Genomic DNA, 22075 nt, shown 5'->3' with positions numbered 1-22075 from the left:
TTTTTGAGATGGAGTCTCACCCTGTCACCCAGGCTAAAGTGCAATGGCACGATCTCGGCTCACTGCAACCTTTGCCTCCCAGGTTCAAGCAATTTTCCTGCCTCAGCCTCCTGAGTAGCTGGGATTACAGGCACCCACCACCACACCCAGCTAATTTTTACATTTGTAGTAGAGACAGGGTTTCACCATGTTGGCTAGGTGGTCTCAAACTCCTGACCTCGTGATCTGCCCACCTCAGCCTCCCAAAGTGATGGGATTACAGGCATGAGCCACCACACCTGGCTTCGATGTTTTAATTTTGTGACTTTATGACTGTGGTTTTTGAGGATGAAATAAGATACTTAGCTCTGCCTGACCTATAGTAGATGTTTGGTAAATGTTAGCTGTTTGTTATCAGAGCACCTGGTGACATTTATTTTATGTATTTACTGGCACCTTTATGTGGGCCCCACAAAGTATCCTCCACAATCTTTGCAAAAAGCTCTGGTACCAAAGGGAAATGTTAGTGGCTCTTCTAGTCGCTATTGTGGCAGGCTGCTGACATATTGGAGTGGATGGATTTTGCCAACAAACTGATGCTGCATTTATCTCTGTCCTACTCTGAAAAAGCAAAGACATCCCTCAGCCCAGTGGCTATTAAGAAATGGAGAGGAGGCCAGGTGCAGTGGCTCATGCCTGTAATACCAGCGGGCGGATTACTTGAGGTCAGGACTTCAAGACCAACCTGCCCAACATGGTGAAACCCCCATCTCTACTAAAAATACGAAAATTACCTGGGCATGGTGGCAGGCACCTGTAGTCCTAGCTACTCGGGAGGCTGAGGCAGGAGAATTACTTGAACCCCAGAGGTGGAGGTTGCAGTAAACTGAGATTGTACCACTGCACTCCAGCCTGGGTGACAGGGTGAGACTCCGTCTCAAGAAAAAAAGAAAAAAAGGAAAAGAAAGAAATGGAACAAATGGAAAGGAAAGGATTCACAGGACCCAGCAGCGACTCTCCTGGCCCAATCCTCTTCAAGACTTCTGAGGCATGTCTGTGCCTCATTCTCTCCCTCCAGCCAGTGAGAACTCCGCCAGCCCATCTGTTCCTGATGCTCCCTGCAGGGCCTGCATCACATGGTACCTAGCTACAGCTCCAGCTTAGAGGCCATCTGTTGGAATGCATGAGTCCTGCTTAGTTCTTCATTCCCCTCCCAGGACTGAACCATACCTGGCACTGTGTTGTCAAGTATGAAAGCAAGGCACCCGCCCACAAACATCTCCGTGGTCAGCAGAACAGTCAGAATCTGATCCACTTCAAGAATGCCTGTGGAATAGGCCAAAGGCCAATGGGTGTCATGGCCCAATTCGGAGAGCAGAGTTGAGGGACTTCCTCCTGTGCAGCCATGGCAAAGGAACAGTACAAAGCCCTATCTCAAACCTATCTCTGTCTTTCCTACTTCTGGGTTCAAATCCCAATTCTACCAGTTGCTAGTTGTTCACCTGGGACAAATCACTGAGCCTCTCTGAGCCTCATGTTGCTCATCTGGAAAGTTGAAATGGTAATGGACAAATGATAGATATAGATAAATAGATCTATGGAGCTGTTTTGAAAAATAAGCACATGTAAAGGTCAATATCTGTCCACAGGAAGTGTCTTAGTAAAGGACAGCTGTGACCCAGGCTCTCAGCTGCTGATTGACACCCAGAGTTGGGTAGGATTTGTGGCTGTAGCTGTGTGGAGCCTTTGAGGGAGGGGGCTGTGCTCAAAGTTTTGGGCCCACCCCGCCTTTGGAGACAGTAAACAGCTGGAGGCACCTGTATTGATGGCTCCAGGGTTGGACTCCAGGTAATTGGGCAGCATGAGCCCAAAGAACATGGAAAATCCGAGCACGAAGAGGTTGCGAGAGGAGTTCATGTCCACAAATTGCAGGTTGGACAGCCCCACAGCTGTAATCATGCCTAAGGGCGCAAGAGAACCACCGGAGGCGTCGCGCACGCGCAATCCAGGTGGGTCCCACCACTCGGCGACCCGCACCGCGACCTGTGGCCCGCGCCAGACACTCACCAAACAGAGTGCAGAACATGCCCCCCAGGATGGGGTCAGGGAGCGAGGCGAAGAGGGCCGTGAACTTGCCGATGGTGCCCAGGACCAGCATGATAGCCGCACCATACTGCACCACGCGCCGGCTGCCCACCTGCCGGGGAGCCAGCGGGGGAGCTAGACCAAGGGACGAGGCTGGGGAGGGGTTAATTCCAGGGGCGGGGCCTGTTATAAGAGCGAGGCATAAACCTACTGGGGCTTGATGCGGGGGCGAGGCCTCTCAAAGACAGGGTGGGGCTAAACCAAAGTGGGGACCGGGTTGGGGCGGGGCCTGCGGCCCACAGAATTAGATCGGGACTTGGCTCTGGCTCGTCGCGACACCTTGGTAATCCCCAGGACGCCAATGTTGGGACTGGAAGAGGTGGACCCGTTGCCCGTGCCCAACAGCCCCGCGATGATGCAGCAAATGCCTTCGGTGAAGATGCCCCTGTAAGGAAAGGGCGAGTTGGAGGTCGGTCCAGCCTCTGCACCAGCCTATGTTCCCCATCATCGTAGCGGGTCCGCCGTCCTCTGGCGCTGTGGGGGCTGCAGCTAACAGCTGTAGCACTCCCTACTCCAGGCCAGAGTGCTCAGGCTCCAAAGCTAGTCCCAGTGCCCTGGCACTTAAATTCTGTGGGCAATTCTGGCCTTCAATTTCCTCCTGGGATAAATACCGGTGCCCGTCTCACAAAATGCTTCACAGATTGCATAAGAATGCACAGCCAGAGCCGGGCACATCGAGGGCTGTCAATGATGGTGGTTCCCCTCGGACTCCGCCATCCTCTCAGCTACTCCCAGCAACCACAGAGGGGTGATAAGAGGGCACCCCCATCGCAAGCAAGGAGAATGAGGTCTGGAGCGTGTTCCCGACTTGCCTAAGCCTAGCCCCTGGGCCTCCACCCCGTTCCTGTGTGTGCTTCCTGGGGGGGCCCTGAGGAGATCAGATACTGAGGAGGGCAAGCAGGCTACCTGTTGATAGCATGGACTGGAGGGGGTGGCGCACCAGCCAGGCGCGCACAGGCGTAGTAATCTCCAATGGACTCAATGATGCCCGCCAGAGTGGCGCTGAACATTCCCAGGACGGCAGCTGCAGTCACTGTGGGCAGGCCCCACTGACCTGTGCCGGAGGGAGACAGGATGGTTGGCTACAGTGAGGAGACTGATGGTTAGGAATAGACAGGGCAGTACTGGAAGGAGCAAGAGCAGGTAAGGAGACCTCAGGCTGGGATGGGAGCTATACAGCTGTGGGAGCTTATTTGGGTCACTCAGAGCCAGGAAGTGGGACTGAAGCTTTGTCTAAGTAAAACACCGCTCTGCTGGGCGCACTATAAATGTGCGGCTAATGCTAGGTGTGTCACCTGCTGGACTGGGGTCACCAGGATTGTCTCATAGGTGGTCTCAGTTGGGGACAGAGGGGCCCAAGGGATGTTGCTCACAGGGGTAGGGGATGCGGATCCAGGGCGCAATAGCCATGATGTCTCCACGGGCATCGGTTCGTGCCTGGAAGCCATAGGCTTTCGGGTCTGTGGGCAGCACGTCTGTCAAGGTCAGGACATAGCAGAGCAGCCACACGGTCATGATGGCCAGCACGATCTGAAGCAGGGGGTGAAGGGGCACTGAAGGCACTGGAGGTCTCTATCCAGGCTAACCTGCTCCCACCTCAGCCCAAGCCCTGGCCATAGTCCCAGCCCCAGCTGCCTGCCAGGTCCTCACAGGAAACATTTTGAAGATCTGGATGCGAAGGAGAGTGAGGCCCTTGCCCCAGCGGTAGACAGGCAGCAGGAAGGTGAGGTTGCGCAGGTACTGGGAGAAGAGGATGATCAGGAGAATGGAGCTGGGGGCAGAGGCACAATCAGGAAGTGGATGGGAGGCCAGGCTGGGCCCAGGAGCCGGGAAGAAGGACGAAGGACATGAAGAGGGCGGGGTGCTGGGGCTGGACAGGGATCAGGCCTGGTGCCTGCTCACCAAGCTGAGATGCCCCAGTGGGAGCCAGCTCGGTCGCCAGCAGCTTGGAAGACAGAGAGGCCGATGAGGGAGACAGTGGGGGTGACTGTGAGAGGCCCAATGTAGTTTAGCAGGGCCCCAGGCAGCCCCAGCAGGCCAATCACCACCTCCACCACGCTGGACACCATGATTGCACCTTGGACCTGGAAGGGCAAACATCAGCTATAAGTCACCATGTAAAGGTCGTGACCTGGCTGCTGTTAGCAGGAACAAAGCTCCTGGACCACCTCCTCAAATCCCCAAACTCAGCAGCCACCCTCACTCCCATATAGCCCCTCCTCAGGACCCAGCTTCTTCTACCCTTACGTGCAAACCCACCTCCCGTATCCGTGGGTGCCAGATATGAGAGGTGTTCAGGGGCAGACTCCAGTTACCGTAGATCTCCTCTGGGGGTAGAGTCAGGGACACACACATGGACCAGGTTCAGAGACAGAGAGGGAGAGAAGATGCTGCCATGACTGCACCCTGGTGTCTGGACCCAGGACAGTTGCTGAGACCTCCAGGTCTCTGGGCCTTCCCTTTTCCCCAGTGTGGACCCCAGAAGTGTACCCACCTTCCGAGGGGCATTTCCATCTCTCCAGAGCCAGGATGGCTTTGGCTGGAACCAGAAATGCCAAGGCACTGGCCTGAAACAGCGGCAGCCTAAAGGAGAGGCACAGAGCAACAGGGGTGGGGAGGAAGGATATAGATGTGGGGGAGGAGGGATATAGACATGGGGAGAGATCAGGAAAGGAGAGCACAGAGAGAGTGACAGAGACACGAGGGCCAAGGGCAGATGAAAGTCGCTGAGGCCCCAGGGAAGACCAACTCTAACATTTTGGCTGCCCAAGGAAGAAAACAAATGGAGCCCCCAACTCAAAAGCTGCCCCCTTTCCTTCCCACCACCAGCTCCTGCACTGTTAGGAGGGAGCACCTGCCCGGAAGTGGACAGCTCAGTTCCCACATCCAGGTTTCTCTCACAATCTTCCCCTGTCCCCCACCGCTCAAACAACTCAAATGCCACCCAGGCCTAGGGCTGTGCACTCGGGAGCGTGGGGCCCTGGGAGGGTGGGCTGTTGAAAAGGCTGGCACCAGCCCTGGGAGCTAGCTCAGGGCTGCCATTTGGGCGGTATTCAGAATGGGGCTTAAGAGCGGAGAGCTGGCCAGGCTTGGTGGCTCATGCCTGTAATTCCAGCACTTTGGGAGGCCGAGGCAGGTGGATACAAATGCAAAATTAGCCAGGCATGGTCGGTGCGTGCCTGTAATCCCAGCTACTCAGGAGGCTGAGGTGGAAGAATCGCTTGAACCCAGGAGGTGGAGGTTGTGGTGAGCCAAGATGATGCCACTGCACTCCAGCCTGGGCTACAAGACTGAAACTCCGTCTCCAAAAAAAAAAAAAAAAAAAAAAAAAGAGGGGAGAGCCAGCGAGGGTACATTCCCTTTCCCTTCCCTTAATTCCCTTCCCTTAAACTTGCAGATGCTTGGTCTTTGAAGTGTGCCTAGATCAAGGTTCCCAGGGTCAGGGCTGCGCTGCCCAGCTCTAACGCTGGCCTGGGATAGGAGAAGCAATTGGAGGCAGATAGTGACTTTTTTGTCTCACGGATGTCCTCCGGGAGCCCACCTGCTCCTGCTGTGTGGATCACAGTTGGGGGGGGAGCTGGGGGCTCACCGGATGCCCAGGGATGTCCTCTGGGAGCCCACTGCTCCTGCTGTGTGGATCACAGTTGGCGGGGGGAGCTGGGGGCTCACCGGATGCCCAGGGTGGTCTGGACCTGCCCCTGCTGTGTGGATCACAGTTGGGGGAGGGGAGCTGGGGGCTCACCGGATGCCCAGGGTGGTCTGGATGAGGGTGGTGATGCCCACGCACGTGAAGATGGTGCCAATGAGCTGACTAACCACGTGCTGGTCATGGCCCACACACAGCGCCTCAGCCAGCAGGAAGGGCACGGCGATGGTGCCACTGAAGCACGTCAGGTAGTGCTGGGCGGAGGGAGAGAGCAGAGTGCATGAGGCAGGACCTTAGAGCTCCAGGGACAGGGGACAGCCTAGTGTCCTCATGCCTGCCTCAGCAGACCTTGACGTGGCTGCCTGCCCAGGACCGGCAGTCCCCACAAGGGATTCCCAGAGAGCTACTGCTGACCACTCTGGGGGTCACTCATTTCCACCCAAGTTATTCCTGCGGCTTCCGTGGAGTTGGCTCTGCACCCTGTCACCAACACTCCACCTGGCAAGCGCCACACGCCCCCAGGGAGTTCATCCTCTTTCAGGACTCAGTCTCTGCCCCACCCCTGCCTGCTGACAGCCATGTGCTGACCTCAGGTTTTTCTTCCTGTTACCCAAGATACTCCCTGCTGGCCAGGGAGGGGCTGGAGTCCCCACGGAGTGTGCAGAGTGAGGGCAGGGAGGCCCTGGGGGACCCACCTGGAAGCCCAGCAGGATGCACAGGTACCAAGGCGGCACGTCCTCGATCTTGTACAACATGTCAAACTTAGGCTCTGTGGGTAGGGGGGTCGGAGGGTCCCTGGGGGATTCATGCTGGGGGCAGCAGAGATAAGTAGCTTAGGGTGGAGTGATGGGGACAGACAAAATCCATTCTGCCCCGAAAACAATCAGGCAGCCCGAGTGGCCTGTCAGCAACTGAGAGTGGGGTCCCCGCCCTCCCCAACAGTTCATCCACCCGGTTCCCACTCGGCCTGGCCACAGTTGTCTCCCACTTCACATTGCTTCCCACAGGGATGAGTCTATTGTGCCGGCTTCTAGAGCCCTCAGGACCTGTCATTTTAGCCAGGGAAATGGACCCCTAAGTCAGAGGTCTTGGGGACCACAGGAGAGGGGGCCAAGAGGGCTCGAGACTGTGGACAAGTCCAATCCGGTCCCACCTCTGCCCCCTGGAGATCTTTGGGGTGTCACTGGCGGGGAGGTTAGGCCTCTCCTGAACCCCAACCTAGAGTCAGCCAGTCCCAAAGCTGCAGGCTTCTTGACCCCCACTCCCACCCATCCCCCAGTTGCCACATTCAGTTTGGGACAGTCACTCTTTATCAAGTTCATCAGAATGGTTATCTCTGGCCTCCAGGGAGAAGGCCTGCACAGGCCCTCCAGCCCCCCACCGCCCTCCGCCCCCACCTAGCCCCCACCCCCAGTCCCCAGCACCTGTGTCGGGCCCTTGGGGTCCTCGTGGGCCCTCATCTTTGGGGCACAGGTTTGAGCAGTTCCTGAGGAGAAGAGGGGATGACTTTACAAAGGCCAAGGAGGAGGACTTTACTCCACATATCAGGCATTGTTCGAAGTAAATCTGTAACCAGATGCCCAGCTCCGGGTTGCGAAAGGGGGGCCTGGGCAGAGGTAATGTATTAACTCTCACTAGGGCAGTAAAAGCCACCCAAGCCTCTGCCACATGTGCCCTTCCCTGCCCACATCTGCACCTGGGTGCTGGACCTGTTCTTGTTTCCCAAGAGAGGGCCAGAGTCGAGGGGGTGAGGACCAGAAGTTTACCAAGCCCCAGGTGAGGGGAGAAAGAGGGAGTAGAAACAGGCACTTATTATGTAAACCCCTGTATGAGGCCCTTCCCCATTTATTAATAACCAGTTCATCATTATCATCATCATCATAGTCATTCTCATTATTGAGGAATGGCCTTGTGCCAAGAAACATGGATTTGCACTGTCCCAAGTAACCCCTGTGCTGGGCGGTATTAACCCCTTTAACAGCGAAGGAAACAGATTCAGTAGATGTGATTTGACCCAAGCCATGCAGATAGCAAGGTTGCAGAAACCAATCCTAAAATTCAGGTTGGTCTGAGCTGCCTTGCCCCTACCACCTGCACCCCTCAGGGTCCCTGAGGCAGGCAGCAGATGGGCCTCTGCAGATGGAGCTGCCTAGGCTGGCCCAGCCTGGCCTGCACCCTTGTCAGGAGACAGATCCCTTTCCCTCCCAGTCACATAATTTGTGGGACCCAGTGCAAAGTGAGAATGTGAGGCCTTTATTCCAAAAGTATAAAGAATTTAAAGATAGCAAGAGCATTAGACGGAGCATGGGGCCTTTCTATGCACCAAGCCCGGTATGACTGCCCATCACCCAGCCCAGGAAGGCAGTCCTATGCCCAAACTCTCTCCCCTCCTGGCAGGCCCAGCCCAGCCTGGCCCTAGGGCCTGAGGATGGCAGGGGGGACATGGGGAGGGGCCCTAAGAGCTCAGGCTCCTCAGCAGGTGAGGGCTAGGCCTGAGGTCCCCATTCTGTTCCCTCTGGGCTGCCCCAGCACTCTAGGGCCCACCTACTTCTGGGTGGCTGTGCCCATGGCCAGGCCCTGGCCGCAGCACCGCTCTCCAGCTAGACAGCAGATTCATGCCACAGCACTGAGTCCGCCTGCCTGCCGGCGTCCACACTGTTCCTCTGTCCGTCCACTTGTCCTCTCCTCTCCCTCTTGGCTCCTACTCCCAATTTCCAGGGGAGTGCAGAGGCAACTCCCCAGCACTTTCCTCTCCACCTTCTCCTCCCAGAACTCCCCAGGGGGCTGTGGATACCAAGCCCCACCCCTTGCAGACAGGGCTCCATGGACACTCAATTCAACCCAAACCACACAATACACATAAAGAACAAGGTGGAGAACAAGGTCCCAGATCCACAGTAGCACGAAGGGGCCCACACACCAGAACTGATGCAGCCTCTCTAATCACCCCACAGAAAAACACAGGTCCGTGTCATCGGGGCCCGGCTCCACACCCTGTCCTACCGACAGCTTAGTGGGTTTCTTGGGCCCTGACTTTCCTCCTTGTGTCTAGGGGTTCTCTCCTGAGTGAAGGCCAGGGAAGGTGGGGCTTCAGGCAGGTCCTGGAACAGGTGAAGGATGGAGGGGGCTGAGCACAGCTCCCAGGGAAGCTGGAGTGGCCAGGGCCTGCCCCGGGCACCTCCATTTCCCCAGCAGCTGGCCTCCCCGGTCCCCTAAGTCTGAATCCCCTCCCAGCCCTGCTACGACTCAGCCTGGGACTTGGCCTGAACCTCTTCTGTTGTCTAAGTTCAGTTTCTGCATCTGTCAAAGGGGATTAGATTGTCTTCCTACACATGGCTAGGAAGTAGGCTCTTGTGCAAAATAAAAATATGTCTATAATGGGGGTTAGAATGTTCTGTCTCTCTCCCAGGGCTTGGCCAGATCAGAGACACTCACAAGGAAACTGAAAGTTCTGGTGCCACTGATCTCCAGTTCCCAGACCTAGGTAGGGTCCAGGGCTCCTTTACTAAGGAAAAGGCTCAGCCAGAAGAATTTCTGGGGAAAGCAGGACTGAGAACCAAAATGTTGAATCTGGCTGGTCAGAAACCCAGGGCCCATCCATACCAGCTGGGGTCAAAGGCAGAGTGTGGAAAATGAACAGCCATTGGGTGTAGACCCAGTGAGACGTGTGTTCTGGGAGGGGCGCAGACAGCATGGAGTGGCCGGAGTAGGTGTGCCACAAGGTGGTCTGCCTGCAGAGTTTTCCTTGGTTCTCTTTTCTCATGATGGTTCTGAAGACCTGGGATGTCACTGAAACCACCTTTGCAAAATTATGACTGAGACAGTGAAAGAGATCTAACTTAATCAGTTCCATCTTGCTTCTAACCTCCAAGTTGTCCTTCTTCATTCCTGAGTGTAGGCTGAACTAACCTTGGGAGAAACTTAGTTTTTAGTTTATAGTCTAAAACAAAGACAATAACAGCCCTTTCTCAAAGCAGACCTCCTTCTTGACTGAGGACTAGAGTGCCTTTGTAGGACGGACTAACATTAGCCACAAGATTAGAAATTATGGTTTAGAGGCCGGGCGCGGTGGCTCAAGCCTGTAATCCCAGCACTTTGGGAGGCCGAGACGGGCGGATCACGAGGTCAGGAGATCGAGACCATCCTGGCTAACACTGTGAAACCCCGTCTCTACTAAAAAATACAAAAAAAACACTAGCCGGGCGAGGTGGCGGGCGCCTGTAGTCCCAGCTACTCCGGAGGCTGAGGCACGAGAATGGTGGAAACCCGGGAGGCGGAGCTTGCAGTGAGCTGAAATCCGGCCACTGCACCCCAGCCCGGGGACAGAGGGAGACTCCGTCTAAAAAAAAAAAAAAAAGAAATTATGGTTTAGGAGTCATGCAGCTGGAGGCTACAAGATTCTGATCCTCTCTAAACTGCTCCTAAAATCAGTGCTTGGGATACTTTGCAGACCCTGCACTTGATATATCAGCTGGCACCACCCAGATCCATAAATTGCCTCATTGGAACTTGGGAATCCCACCTAGGAACTGACTCAAGGCAAGGAGACAGCTTCGACTCCCTATGATTTCAGTCCTGACCAATCAGCGCTCCTGGCTCACTGGCTTCCCCGCCATCCATCAAGTTGTCCCTAAAAACTCTGCTCCCCGAATGCTTGGGGAGACTGATTTGAGTAACAGTAAAATTCTGGTCTCCTGCACAGCCAGCTCTGCGTTCATTACTCTTTATTGAATTCCCCTGTCTTGAGAAATCAGCTCTGTCTAGGCTTGGGCAAGGTGAACCCTTTGGGCGGTTACATCACCACGCCATTGACGGCGCTCTCTTACCTCTGGAAGTTGTAGGGATGTATATTTGGCCCTCTGTAGGAGGGATGTAATATTGTGAAATATATATTTGGTCTTTGACCTCGTTTCCTGGAGTACAATTTCTAAAATCTTAGAATTTCCAAAATGATGTCTTCTTGTGTGCTAATGATTGACTGATGGCTAGCAGCCCCTAGGGTAGCTTCAGGACAGGGGCTGGTTACCAGAGAGACCAAGGCAGGATTTCGGCCCCCTACCCCGCACCCCCAGCCAAGGGAGGGCAGACAGCTTGGAGGATAAGTTGTTCGCCAGTGGCCAATGGCTTAATGAACCTACATAATGAAGGTGAAGGTTCCTGGACAGTGATGCATCCATGAAGGGCGTGGAAGCTCCGAGCCCATTCCCCATACCTTGCCCTATATATCTCTTCATCTGTATCCTTTGTAACATCCTTTATAATAAACTGGCAAATGTTTCTCTGAGGTCTATGAACCACTCTAGCAAATTAGTTGAACTCAAAGAGGGGGTTGTGGGAACCTCATCTTGAAGCCAGTAGGCCAGAAGCTCCGGAGGCCTGGAGTTGGAACTGGCATAGGAATAGGAGACAGAATGGGGGACTGAGTCCTCAGCTGTGGGATCTGATGCCATCTCCAGGTAGATAGTGCCAGAGTTAAATTTTGGTGGGCACCCAGTTGGTGTCGGCTGCAGAACTGCTTGTCTGGTGTGTAGGGGAAAGCCCCCACGCATTTGGTCACAGCCATCTTCTGTGTTGTGGAGTGAGAGAATAGAAAAAGCATTTTGAAGGCTGGGCTCGGTGGCTCACACCTGTAATCCCAGCACTTTGGGAGGCGAGGTGGCTGGATCACCTGAGGTCAGGAGTTCAAGACCAGCCTGGCCAACATGGTGAAATCCTGTCTCTACTAAAAATACAAAAATTAGACGGGCATGATGGCGGGTGCCTGTAATCCCAGCCACTCAGGAGGCTGAGGTGGGAGAATCTCTTGAACCTGGGAGGTGGAGGTTGCATTGAGCCGAGATCACTGCACTCCAGCCTGGGCGACAGAGACTGTCTTAAAAAAAAAAAAAAAAAAAAATTGATTTTGAGTTTTTTTTTTTCTTCCTTAAAAGGGACATCAGAAGAAACACCAATGTCTGCACTCCCAGCCCCCCAAGCACCTTTTGCAGAGAAAAGAAGTGAGGTCACTGGGTTTTATTTGAGTCCAGAGGGGAAGGCCTTGGCTCCCACCCAGGCCCCAGGGACCTGAGGCTGGAGGAGGGAGGCAGGATGGCAGCACAGAGCAAGGTCTTCCTGCCCCCCTGGCTGCCTGCAGACGGGAGTGGAGACCCTCAGAGCAAGCCCCAGCTTCTTTCAGAGGAGGGTAGAGTCCAGGACTAGAGCTCTTCTCTTGTGGCTGACACTTTCTCTGAGCAGGCCCCTTGTGGTCCCCCACACAGCAATGACTCCAGAGCCCCTTGGCCTTGTTGGTGGGCTTCATAGATCTGGTCTTCTCCAAACTCCCCCAAGTAGTGCAAACATGTCCTGGAGAGCCTAGGGGAGCCCAGTGGGAGCCTCAGATGCTGCCCAGCCCACAGTGGGGCAAACCAAGGCTCCAGGAGCTTCATTCTATCCCCAAGCCCCGGGCATCACCTGGTAGGCCAGGGGCCTCCTGTGACCATCACGCTGATGCTTGGCTCTGGCCCCTCGCTAAGTCCTGGGCCTGTGAGACGTTTCACTTGGTCCACTTCTCGAACTCCATAGCTGGTGGCAGTGGAGAGGAGAGGAGTACAGCTTTGGCAGGAGCCCAGCCAGGGAGAGACCCTTCTCCACACCAAGCTGGACATGCTGGGTGTTTGAGGAATTCAGAGAGGGAACGCCCTTGGCCCAAGGTCACAAGGTGACCTTGTCTGCTGGCCATCTGCTCTCTCACTTGCTCTCAGCTCCAGAGCCCAGCCTTCATCCTAACCAGCCCCTTCCTTGGACCAGGGTCCTAGTGGAGTGTGTGTCGTGTGAGCAGGTGAGTGGGAATCTCCACCCACCAGGCCTGCCCTTGGAGGAGGGAGGTAGGGGCAGGATTTTCAACTCACTCCTGCCAGTTCCGGGAGCAGCTCCGGTCCAGGACATCCGTGTAGACCGACTCGCTCAGCTCCCGCCGCCCCCCAAAGTTTGGGGTATGAAGTTTGGTCTCTGCTTTTGCCAGATTTTGCCACATCTGGAACAAGGAGGCACTGGGAGGCAGGGCCTCAGGACTGCTGCTCAGTTAGGGGGAGGTGGGGAGGATAGGAGCAGAGTCTCTGGGGAGAATAAGGCAGCAAGAGAGCGGTTTGAGCAGGAAGCACCTGTGAGGCTGCTGCACGGCCCCTCCCCCAGCCCCCAAAGCTCCCTGGGATGGGAGTGGGGGATGGGAAAGAAATGCTAAAGTGGTAGGTGAGGCCTGGGCACTGGGGTCCCTCCTCCAGGGCACACCTGCCCAGTTGCACGTGCCATTTTATTTTTATTTATTTATTTAGAGTCTCACACCGTCCATCGCCCAGACTGGAGTGCAGGGACGCGATCTCAGCTCACTGCAGCCTCTGCCTCCCAGGTTCAATCAATTCTCCTCCCTCAGCCTCCAGGTAGCTGGGACTACAGGGGCGCCACCACACCCGGCTAATTTTTTGTATTTTCAGTAGAGATGGGGTTTCATCATGTTGGCCAGGCTGGTCTCAAATGCCTGAGCTCAGGCGATCGGCCCCGCTCAGCCTCCCAAAGTGCTGGGATTATAGGCACGACCCACTGCACCCGGCCGGCATATGCCATTTTAAACCACAAGAATAGGCCGGGCGCAGTGGCTCCAGCCTGTAATCCCAGCACTTTGGGAGGCTGAGACGGGCGGATCACGAGGTCAGGAGATCGAGACCATCCTGGCTAACACGGTGAAACCCCATCTCCACTAAAAAATACAAAAAGCTAGCCGGGCGAGGTGGCGGGCGCCTGTAGTCCCAGCTACTCGGGAGGCTGAGGCAGGAGAATGGGATAAACCCCGGAGGCGGAGCTTGCAGTGAGCTGAGATCCGGCCACTGCACTCCAGCCCGGGTGACAGAGCAAGACTCCATCTCAAAAAAACAAAAAAAAAAGTTAAACCACAAGAACAAAGTAAGAAAAACTAACAGCACAAGTACTCCCAGGCCCCCACCTCACAGAGACACTGGTGCGCAGGCATGCTCAGCAGGTGTGTGTGTGAACCCAGACACACGCATACTCACGTGCAGGTGCTCACACGTGTGCACGTGCACCATGTACACATAGCCAAAGTCGCCCCGTCAGGTTTGGGGAGGGAGTCCAGAACCAAGGATGGGCCTGGAAAGGGAGAAGCCTAAGGACAAGTGAGTGATTCCCTGGGGTCTCAAGATACGATGGAAGCCTCCCAGATTGTCTCCTCTCTGTTGGGCAGGCAGATGGGTAAACTGAGGCATGGAATATAATTAAAGGCTGCATCTGTGGTTTGATGCCCAGTGGTAGGGATCGGGGATCAAAGGCTGGTGGTAGAATGTGAGGTGGATTGAGGGGTCTGGCTTGAGAAGGGGTGTGAGTGAAGGACTCACCTGGTAAGCCACAGCTCTGCAGGCATCACAACGCAGGTGAGCGGGCATATGGGCTGAGTACATCTCCTCATCGTCCAGTTGTGGGGCTGTGGCTGTGAGTGGGGCCCTGTCCCCGAGGCCCCCTGGGATGGCCCAGGCTCCCAGCAGCAGCAGCAGCAGTGGTAGTGACAGCCTCATGGCCCCAGGAGCCAGTTCAGCAAGGGTAGGATGTGGCTGAGGTGCAGATGTGTGTGTGGTTGTGTGGTGTGGGGACTGCCACAGAACACCTGGCCTAGACCAATGGGGAACTGACACCTCACCCCTCCCATCCTCCTCCCACTCCCTCCTCCAGGGCCCTGAAGATGCCACGTGGGCATGTCTTCTAGCTGGACCCTGGCTCCAGCCATCTCAGCTCCATTTCACAGATAGGGAGCAATGAGGCAAGGAAAGGGGCTGGGCCTGGGCAGGAACACATAGGGGCCCATACCTCCCACATCCTGTGATCTGGCTAAGTGGTAGGCACTCTGCTGAGTACCTTGTGGGAAGAGTTGGTTGGCTGCCGTCATCTTTTTTTATTGAACTTTCTGAGAAATAAGACTGTCATGTTTATTCTGCCTCTTCCAACACAAAGGCTCAGAGAGAGGTGACAAATCCAAGGCCACATAGCTAGAGGGGCCATGCTGAGAAACCCAAGCCTGATTGACCCAAGGCCCCCTGGCCACTCAACCACCAGAAGGAATGAGGTGTGGCTGCCAGCCTCCTGGGAGGCAAATTCAGGGAGACAGGGATGCTACAGTGTTTCTAAGACACACATGGTCTCCTTCCCTAGCCCTGAGGTCCCCTCCACCCAGGCCATACCCAGGCATGGAAGGACATTGTGGAGGGTGTTGAGAGGCCATGGCAGGAAATCAGGCACCTCACACCAGTTATTTCAGCCATCATGGCTCCATGGTCAGTGATTTATTACACACCAGGATGAGGTAAAGGCACCTGGGGTGGCCCCAGGGCCTCCATGCCATCGGAGCTGGTGTCTCTAGCCAGAAAACGGCCAGTTGTTCGATTCATAGCTCTCCTAGTCAATTTCCAGTCCAGGGCAGAGAGCAGGGACTGCTAGGCACCTGGGCCCCCTGACAGGCCTGGAACAACGAAGGCATCCATCCCCATCCTTGCGACTGCTTCTCGTGGAAACTGTCCTTCGCAAACTCATCACATCACACACCAGGCTGGCAAGGGCCAACCATATCTGGTTCAGAACTATACACAGACCCCCACGCACACCACCTCCCACCTCATGTAGACCCCCCGCATCTCCCTCAGAGGCTCCTGGAATCTCAGGGCAACTGAAGTGCAGGCTCTGGGCCCTGTCCCTTGCTGTGACTGGTCTGTAGGGCCAGCCCCTCTCTGGGCCTTGTTGCCACATCTGTTACTGGGGAGTGGAATCTGCCAAGAGCTGCAGGTCCCTCTGGCTACTCCACCAGCGGTATCGCTTCTACTGCCAGCCCTAACCCACCTTCTAACCACACAGAGGGGTCAAGAGACTCCTGTGGGACAAGAGCTCAACCCTCCCTCTTCTCAGACCTTCCTGATGACCATTTCACCTACTCCCGATGTAGGGGGTCGGGGACAGAAGCCCCACCCCTGGCCCAAAAATGAGTCAGCTCAGCTCTGAGGGCCAGGCTCCCCATCTTCCCACCCCAAGTTCCAGGCTCACCCCTGACCCAGGCCCTCCCTGTATTCCTTGCTTTGCTTCCACTTGCTGTCCCCCTGCCTTAGCTCCCTTTCTCAGAACCAGCCTGGCCTGGGGCTGTACTGGCCACTTTCCCCCAGTAGCCTCCAGGGCCAAAGCTCAGCTCCTCTTCCTAAGAGCAGACGTGACAGCCAGAGTCCTTCCTGCCACCTCACCAGGGGCACTGGCCAGCCTCACCTCACCGGGGCCTGCTATCAGGGAAGGCAGACAGTTCCCGGCCCTGTCTCCTGCTGCTCCGTTCCTGCTGCCACAGGGCAGCTCCAGCACCTCCTCTGATGGGCTCCTGGGGACAAGCCCAGGGATGCCTCACTTTCCCTATTTGCTTGCCCACATATACACATATACACACACCCACACACCACACCACACCATGCCCTGGGAATGCCTGGGAAAGGGATACATAATTTCGTTGGGGGAGAAAGTAGGCAGCCACTTCCTGGGTGACTCCAGCTCCACCAGCCTCGGGGCTCACATTCATTCTCTGAAGATCACTTCCTGTCCGACGACTGGCTGGGATGGGTTAAAGACAGAGGCAGCGGAAAGAGAGGAGGGTAGGGGCTTGGATGCCAGAACCTCCCAGGCCATCCAAGGGCTCCAACTCCATGGGGATCTGCCCGGGGCCTCACAGTGGGAACAAGGAACCCTTGCCGGGCTGGGTGGGCACTGAGCTGGAGGGCGGCGCACAGAAGAGCAGAGGAGGTGCGGGGCTGGGGGTCCCGCTCACTGGCAGGTAGTAGGTCCCGTCCAGGGATCCTGCCTCAGAGACCCAGGGTAGCTGGGGGTTGCCGAGAGCCTGTGGGCCCGGGGACGGTGGCAGGGAGAGGCTGGGTATAGGCCCATAGGCGGGCGGGTAGAGGCCGAGGCCCAGGGCCAGAGGGGTGTAGACGCGGTGGGGCGGCCCAGGGGACGAGGGCGGCAGCAGCACCTCCACGTACTGCCCACTCTCGGGGTCGAAGAGCACCCGCAGCCGAGGCTGACGCGGCGCCTCCACGAAGTAGTAGCGGCCGCTCTCGGGGTCCACCAAGACCTTCCCCCGGGGCGCGGCCCCAGGCGGCTTGCGCACTCCCTGGGAGGGGCTTTGCGGGGACCGGTCTGTGGGAGGCGCCGAGGCAGCGCGGGGCTGCGCGGGGGCCGTCCTGCCCGCCGACGCCAGGGGCTCCAGCGGGAGTGGCGCCTGGACAGCAGCCGCGGGCTCGGGAGCCGTAGGAGGTGTCTTCGGTTTGGGTGCTATCCCAGGGCTCGGGCTGGCGTGCACCTGAGGGGAGCTGGGGCGGGGCGATCGGACCCCTGCTGGCCCTACGGGGGAGCACTGGGATGAGCTGCGGGCGCCGCCTAGAGGGCTGGTCCGACCCTTGCCGTCGGGGACAAGGCGCTGGGCCTCTGCATCCCTGTTCTTTCCTCCAGGGCCGCGCGCTCGCACTCCCGAGGTTACCTCGGGCCGGTGACCCAAGGCCAGGGCCCCAGGCAGGCGGATCTCTGTGCGCTTGAAGGGCTTTGCTGTGCTGTTCTCTGCCCTCCGCCGCATGACCCCGTTGGGCTGTGAGGCGTCCTGGGGGACCGTGTTGAAGGACGCTTCTGGAGGCTCGTAGGGGTGCGGCACGACCGGTAGAAAATCCTTGATGAAAACGGAAGTGTAGTGAGCCGGGACCGGGGGCCCCAGTGCCGGAGGCTCTTGCGTCTTGGATTCGCCGCCCTCCTCCCCGCAGGGGTCGGCAGGAGGCGCAGGTAGCCTTGAGCCTGGGGTTCCTGCCGGAAAGCCTGGCGCGTACGTGGTCTTCACCAACTTGCGCACGTCTCGAGGCCGCGGAATGGCCACGCGCGGACGTCCCGAGGCCGCCTCTCCAGGACCCAAGACTTCCGGGCACTTATCGGCGTCCAGGGTGCCCACAAGGTGGCTGCCGGGCGGCTCGGGTGCTGCCACCTCTGGGGACGGCTGACTCCCTCCAAAGGCAAGATCCGGAATCTCCCGCGTGGATGGACTCTGCATCTCTGTTGGTTCTGGAGTCCCGGGTGGGGACGGTGTAGGCGGTGCCAACTCCTCCTGAGTTAACCCATTCTGAGCTTCCTGAGTAAATACTATCGATGCGCCTGGCCCCATGGGGTCCCACGTCTCTTGGGGAGATGGGCCCCAAGTTCCAATAGGACGATCTGGAGCCTCCCACGGGAAGAAGGCCGGCGGGGACGGGCTGCTACCTGGCTCCACCGCATCCCCGACTGCCGAATGTGGAATCTCCCACCGGGAAGGGGCTTCGAGGGACGGGCTCCTTTCCCCGGCAACACACTGATTCCACTGGGAACGGATCGGAGGGGAAGAGCTTCTCCTGCTGACAGTTTCCTCGACGGCAAGATTCTGATTTTCCCACGCGGAGGAGGCTTCAGGGAACGATGGGCTACTCACCCTCCGAGTAGTCCGATCCCACGGGGACAAATTCTGGGGCGACGGGCAGCGAGGACCCCGTACAGCCCCATTTGGAGCCTGCCACGGCGGGGACGGGCTCCTTGGCCTCACAGCCCTACTCGGAACCTCCGAGGGGACCCTACACTCAAAAGGCGGACTCCGTGCCCTCTGGACAGTTCGATCCGGCGCCTCTTGCGGGAACCGAGTCTTCCGCGCCTCCTGGATCTTCTCCTCTGACTGAAGGAAGATGCTAGAGCTAACAGGACCCAGCGGCTCCGTCCCGGGCGCAGGCTTGTCGCGCCGAATCGCGCGCTCGCGGAGGCTGGGCCACGGCCTGGGGGCTTTGGCAGGGGCCGAATTATCTTGTACGCGAAGTGGCCGAGACTTAGTCTTCTCCAGGACCACGCGGGTGCTGCGGGCCGTTTCCCGGGTCGCAGGTTCCGACAGCCCCGTGGGCCTGAAGGTGGCGCTGCTCGCGGCCGGGGCCTCGGGGCTCAGTTTTCTGGCCAGCGCCGTCTGCACGAAGCCCGCGGCGGCCTGCAGGCGGCCCAAAGACTCGTCCAGGGAGCCGGTGCGCAGAAGCAGCCGGGGGCGCGACGCGCCGGCCGCCCGCGGGGGACTCTGGGGCCGGGGGCGCAGCTCGATCTGACGCTTGGGCACCGTCCGGGGCCTGGCGGGTGCGGCGCGCTCCTCCAGAGCCACTTCCACACACTCGAACTGCGCTGGGGCGGCAGGACTTGGCCCACCGGGCCGCAGCTCTAGGTAGGTGGCCCAGCGGGAGCCACCATCTGGGGCCTGGGACTGACGTGGGACAGGAGCGGGAGATGCTGGCCCCGGCGGCAAAGGGCTAATGAAGGCCGGCTCCGTGAGCTGTTGTTGTGCCTCGCGATTCTCTGCGCGGGAGCAGCCAAACAAGGGCCCGACGCCGAAGATGACTTCCATCTCCCCCGACGGCAGCGTGCGCAGCTGGGGCTGGGGTGGCCGTGGGCCGGAGCCCTGGCCTCGCGAGAAACCCGAGCCGGGCCCGTGCCGCTGGCGGCTATTCTGGGCGCTGACGGACAGGCGAGGCTGGGCACCCGCCCCCCGCCCAGGGGCCACCCAGGGCCAATTCGCTGGGCCTTCCGCGTCCGGCCCAACGTCCGGGGGCTCCGGAGAACCCGGAGCCGTGTAGTAGGAGCCTGACGAACCGGAGGAGTCCTGGCGCCGCGCGGGGGCAGTGGGCAGCTGCCTCGGGATCCCAGGCAAGGCTGGCGGGGTGAGCGCTGTCAGCATGGTGGGGCCGGACGCCGCGCACTATCTCCCTCGCATTCGCCTCCGCTGGTGGCGCCGGCACTGTCCCCGCCCCGCCCGAGGATGCCGTGGGGTCACCGCGCCTTAAAGCGGCCGCGTCCACTCCCGAGCCAGCGGCGCCTGCAGCAGAAGAGACCTGGGCCCTGCACCCTTCCCTGTCCAGCCCCCATGCCCAACTAACACCCTTCTCAGGCACAAGCCGGAGTACCTGGGGTGGGCTCCAAGTTTTGGCTGACAGGCAGGTGAGGTAATGGCAGGCCCAACTTTTGAAGCCTTGGAGCCAGGAGTTAGGCCCAACTCCACCCATCACAGGTGAGGAAACTGAAGCCCAGCAGGGATCAGCCTGAAGTCAGGCACTGCTGTGTGCGGTTCAGGCTGTGAGCCAGACCTTCAGACCAGGAGACTCAGGTAGAGCCAGCAATTTTATCTTGCCCTCAGCCCCGGGTGTCTTAACATCACTGCAGGGGACCCCCCATTGCCATTGCTGGCCTCAGCTAGAGCTCCTAAGGGTGCACACACCACCTTCCTTGGTCCCAGTTACACTCTCCCCGATCCCCAACCTTCAGTAGAGTGAGGAGTACCAACCAATAGCGGCCTCCCTGACTCCTCAGGGCCTCAGGAAGGTACTAGCCCTGGCTGGACCCATTGCCCTCAGTGGGACCTATCGGAAGGGGCGGGAGTGCACAGCTCTAGCTTTCACAATCTGCCTCAGCACCTAGAACAGGCCCTGGATACCGATGTGGGGTCCCATGGGAAGCTTCGAATTAGCTTGTGGTCCCAGCTCCAAAGACCCCTGAGGCCAGAACAGCCCTGTGCTCCCCCAGGTACTCACAAGGCCCTAATTTCAGCCCCCACAGCCTCAGGACTTGCCCTGGGGACAGGCACTGGTGGGGAGGCAGCCACCACCTGTCATTGTCTTACAACTGTGGGCACCACTTGCCCTTAAACTTCTGGCTTCAAGGTCCTGCTATGACTCAGGCCCCAGCTGGCCCTGGAGCAAGAGAACTGACCCCTCCTGTGTACTTGGCCTCAAACTGACCCAGGACAGGCCACAATGGGCTAACCTGACCCCTGAAGTGGGTCCTCTGCCCGGGTGTGTCCTCATGATAATCTCGGGGACACTCAGTGATGGCTTCTGAAAGAATGTTGCTAGACCATCCCATCCAGCCCTGCCTGTGCAACTTGTGCAAGTCCAGGTCCCTTCCCAGATTGTTTCTCCACCTTAAAACCACACACAGCATTGTCTTTTCTCTTTCTCCCATTTGTGAAGCTCCTATTTGTTTGGGGGAGGGTCAGCAGGTGCAAATGCGATTTGCAGGTATAACATTATTATCATGTGATAGAAACTGACTTCCCAAATTCCTTGTGGTTCTGGAACCCACTGTCTTTGAAGTTTCTGGTCAGTGCTTCGAGCCCTGTAGCCAAGTTGGGAGAGTTAAATTTACCAGGACACTGGGAGTGGGGTAGGATGTTACCAGGTAACCAGGGCTGTTTATATAGGAAGGGATTAAATACCCAAAGGAAGCGGTGGTGCCTCCCAGACAACAAACACCCAGCTCCTCCCCTAGGCTACAAGCCCCCACCTTGTGGACCCCTACCACTACCCAAAAGGGAGGGGAGTAGCAGGGGCTAGAGCCTGGGGACTCCCGGAGCAGAGAAGGCAGAGGCTGGGGATTATAGCCAGAGAACAGGAAAGTGGCAGCCATTTTATTTTTCCCTGGGATGCTGGTGGCTGTGGGCCTGATGCGTCCCTGAGGCTTTCTTACGCTTCTGGTCCAGCACCTGGGCCATGTAGCTCTCCTGCTGCTTCTGGATCCGGAAGTCAGACATGTGATTCCTGCAACGGAGCCGGCTGGTGGTGGGCTGTGGACAGCCCAGGGTACGTAGGGGCCAGAGGTCTGGCTCCCCAGTGTTATCAACACCCCCAGCCAGGCCCAGACCCCTCACCTGAAGATCTGTTTCTGCTGGCTGATAACTTGCTGCAACTCTTTAATCTCATTCTCTTTGCCATTAAGTATATCTTCTTGCTTTATAATGTGAGACTCAATCTCTGTGGGGGAGAGAGGCAGGGAGGAGGGGTGGTTCCCATCCCAGGGCTCCTTCCTGAGATAAGGCATTCCCTCATGGGGCTTTTCAGAGCTTGGCTGCCCACCCAGGAGTTCTCCATGAAGAACTGCTAATACCTTAGTATGAATGAGTTTATTATGCAGTCTTGGGGGAGTGCAGTGTTTGAGGATTGTTGTCAATGACTTCACAAGTCTATTCTGGACCAGAGGACCCACATGAGGGCAGGAGAAGGTCCTTGGAGAGAGGTGGGCAGTCCTGCCCAAAGGCTGGAAGATGAATGGCACCTGCCCTCAACTCCAGCAGGTCTTTACAGATGTTGCCTCCTTGGAGAAACTCTCCCTCATCTAAAAATTACATTTCCCAGTACTTCCTACTCCCTCTTCCTGCTTTTTCTTTTTCTTTTTCTTTTCTTTTCTTTTTTTTTTTTTTTTTTTTTTTTT

General features: G+C 57.4%; 4 protein-coding genes across 4 annotated transcripts in view; all 4 read right to left on the bottom strand.

The window, feature by feature from the left end:
- SLC23A1 (solute carrier family 23 member 1) overlaps positions 1–9533 on the bottom strand; it is a 19476-nt gene extending 9943 nt beyond the window's left edge. The window contains exons 1-14 of the mRNA XM_023197894.1: positions 9374–9533; positions 7195–7256; positions 6466–6579; positions 5867–6024; positions 4619–4707; positions 4372–4451; positions 4027–4208; positions 3775–3895; positions 3498–3654; positions 3031–3178; positions 2404–2509; positions 2047–2176; positions 1797–1940; positions 1210–1305 (exon numbers count right to left, since the gene is read on the bottom strand). Coding sequence (XP_023053662.1) covers positions 1210–1305; positions 1797–1940; positions 2047–2176; positions 2404–2509; positions 3031–3178; positions 3498–3654; positions 3775–3895; positions 4027–4208; positions 4372–4451; positions 4619–4707; positions 5867–6024; positions 6466–6579; positions 7195–7256; positions 9374–9533 — 1747 coding nt within the window. The remainder of the gene's footprint in view (positions 1–1209; positions 1306–1796; positions 1941–2046; positions 2177–2403; positions 2510–3030; positions 3179–3497; positions 3655–3774; positions 3896–4026; positions 4209–4371; positions 4452–4618; positions 4708–5866; positions 6025–6465; positions 6580–7194; positions 7257–9373) is intronic.
- Positions 9534–11767: 2234 nt separating this feature from the next.
- Positions 11768–14399, bottom strand: MZB1 (marginal zone B and B1 cell specific protein). Its single transcript, XM_023195227.1, has 4 exons — positions 14155–14399; positions 12658–12782; positions 12221–12331; positions 11768–12121 (listed from the first exon to the last, which is right to left on the bottom strand). Exons 1-4 carry the CDS (start codon positions 14329–14331, stop codon positions 11965–11967), a joined length of 570 nt encoding a protein of 189 aa, XP_023050995.1. The 5' UTR covers positions 14332–14399; the 3' UTR covers positions 11768–11964.
- Positions 14400–15059: 660 nt separating this feature from the next.
- PROB1 (proline rich basic protein 1) lies at positions 15060–20411 on the bottom strand. The gene has a single exon (XM_023195206.2). The coding sequence runs from the start codon at positions 19548–19550 to the stop codon at positions 16503–16505; it is 3048 nt and encodes a 1015-aa protein (XP_023050974.1). The 5' UTR covers positions 19551–20411; the 3' UTR covers positions 15060–16502.
- An 835-nt stretch (positions 20412–21246) lies between these two features.
- The window catches only part of SPATA24 (spermatogenesis associated 24), a 7415-nt gene continuing 6586 nt past the window's right edge, over positions 21247–22075 (bottom strand). The window contains exons 5-6 of the mRNA XM_023195214.1: positions 21516–21618; positions 21247–21405 (exon numbers count right to left, since the gene is read on the bottom strand). Of these exons, the coding sequence (XP_023050982.1) occupies positions 21276–21405; positions 21516–21618 (233 nt within the window). The 3' untranslated portion in view covers positions 21247–21275. The remainder of the gene's footprint in view (positions 21406–21515; positions 21619–22075) is intronic.

Source organism: Piliocolobus tephrosceles, chromosome 4 (genome assembly GCF_002776525.5).
Source record: "Piliocolobus tephrosceles isolate RC106 chromosome 4, ASM277652v3, whole genome shotgun sequence".
Taxonomy (NCBI): Eukaryota; Metazoa; Chordata; class Mammalia; order Primates; family Cercopithecidae; genus Piliocolobus; species Piliocolobus tephrosceles.
This window is presented reverse-complemented; position numbering and strand designations above follow the sequence as displayed.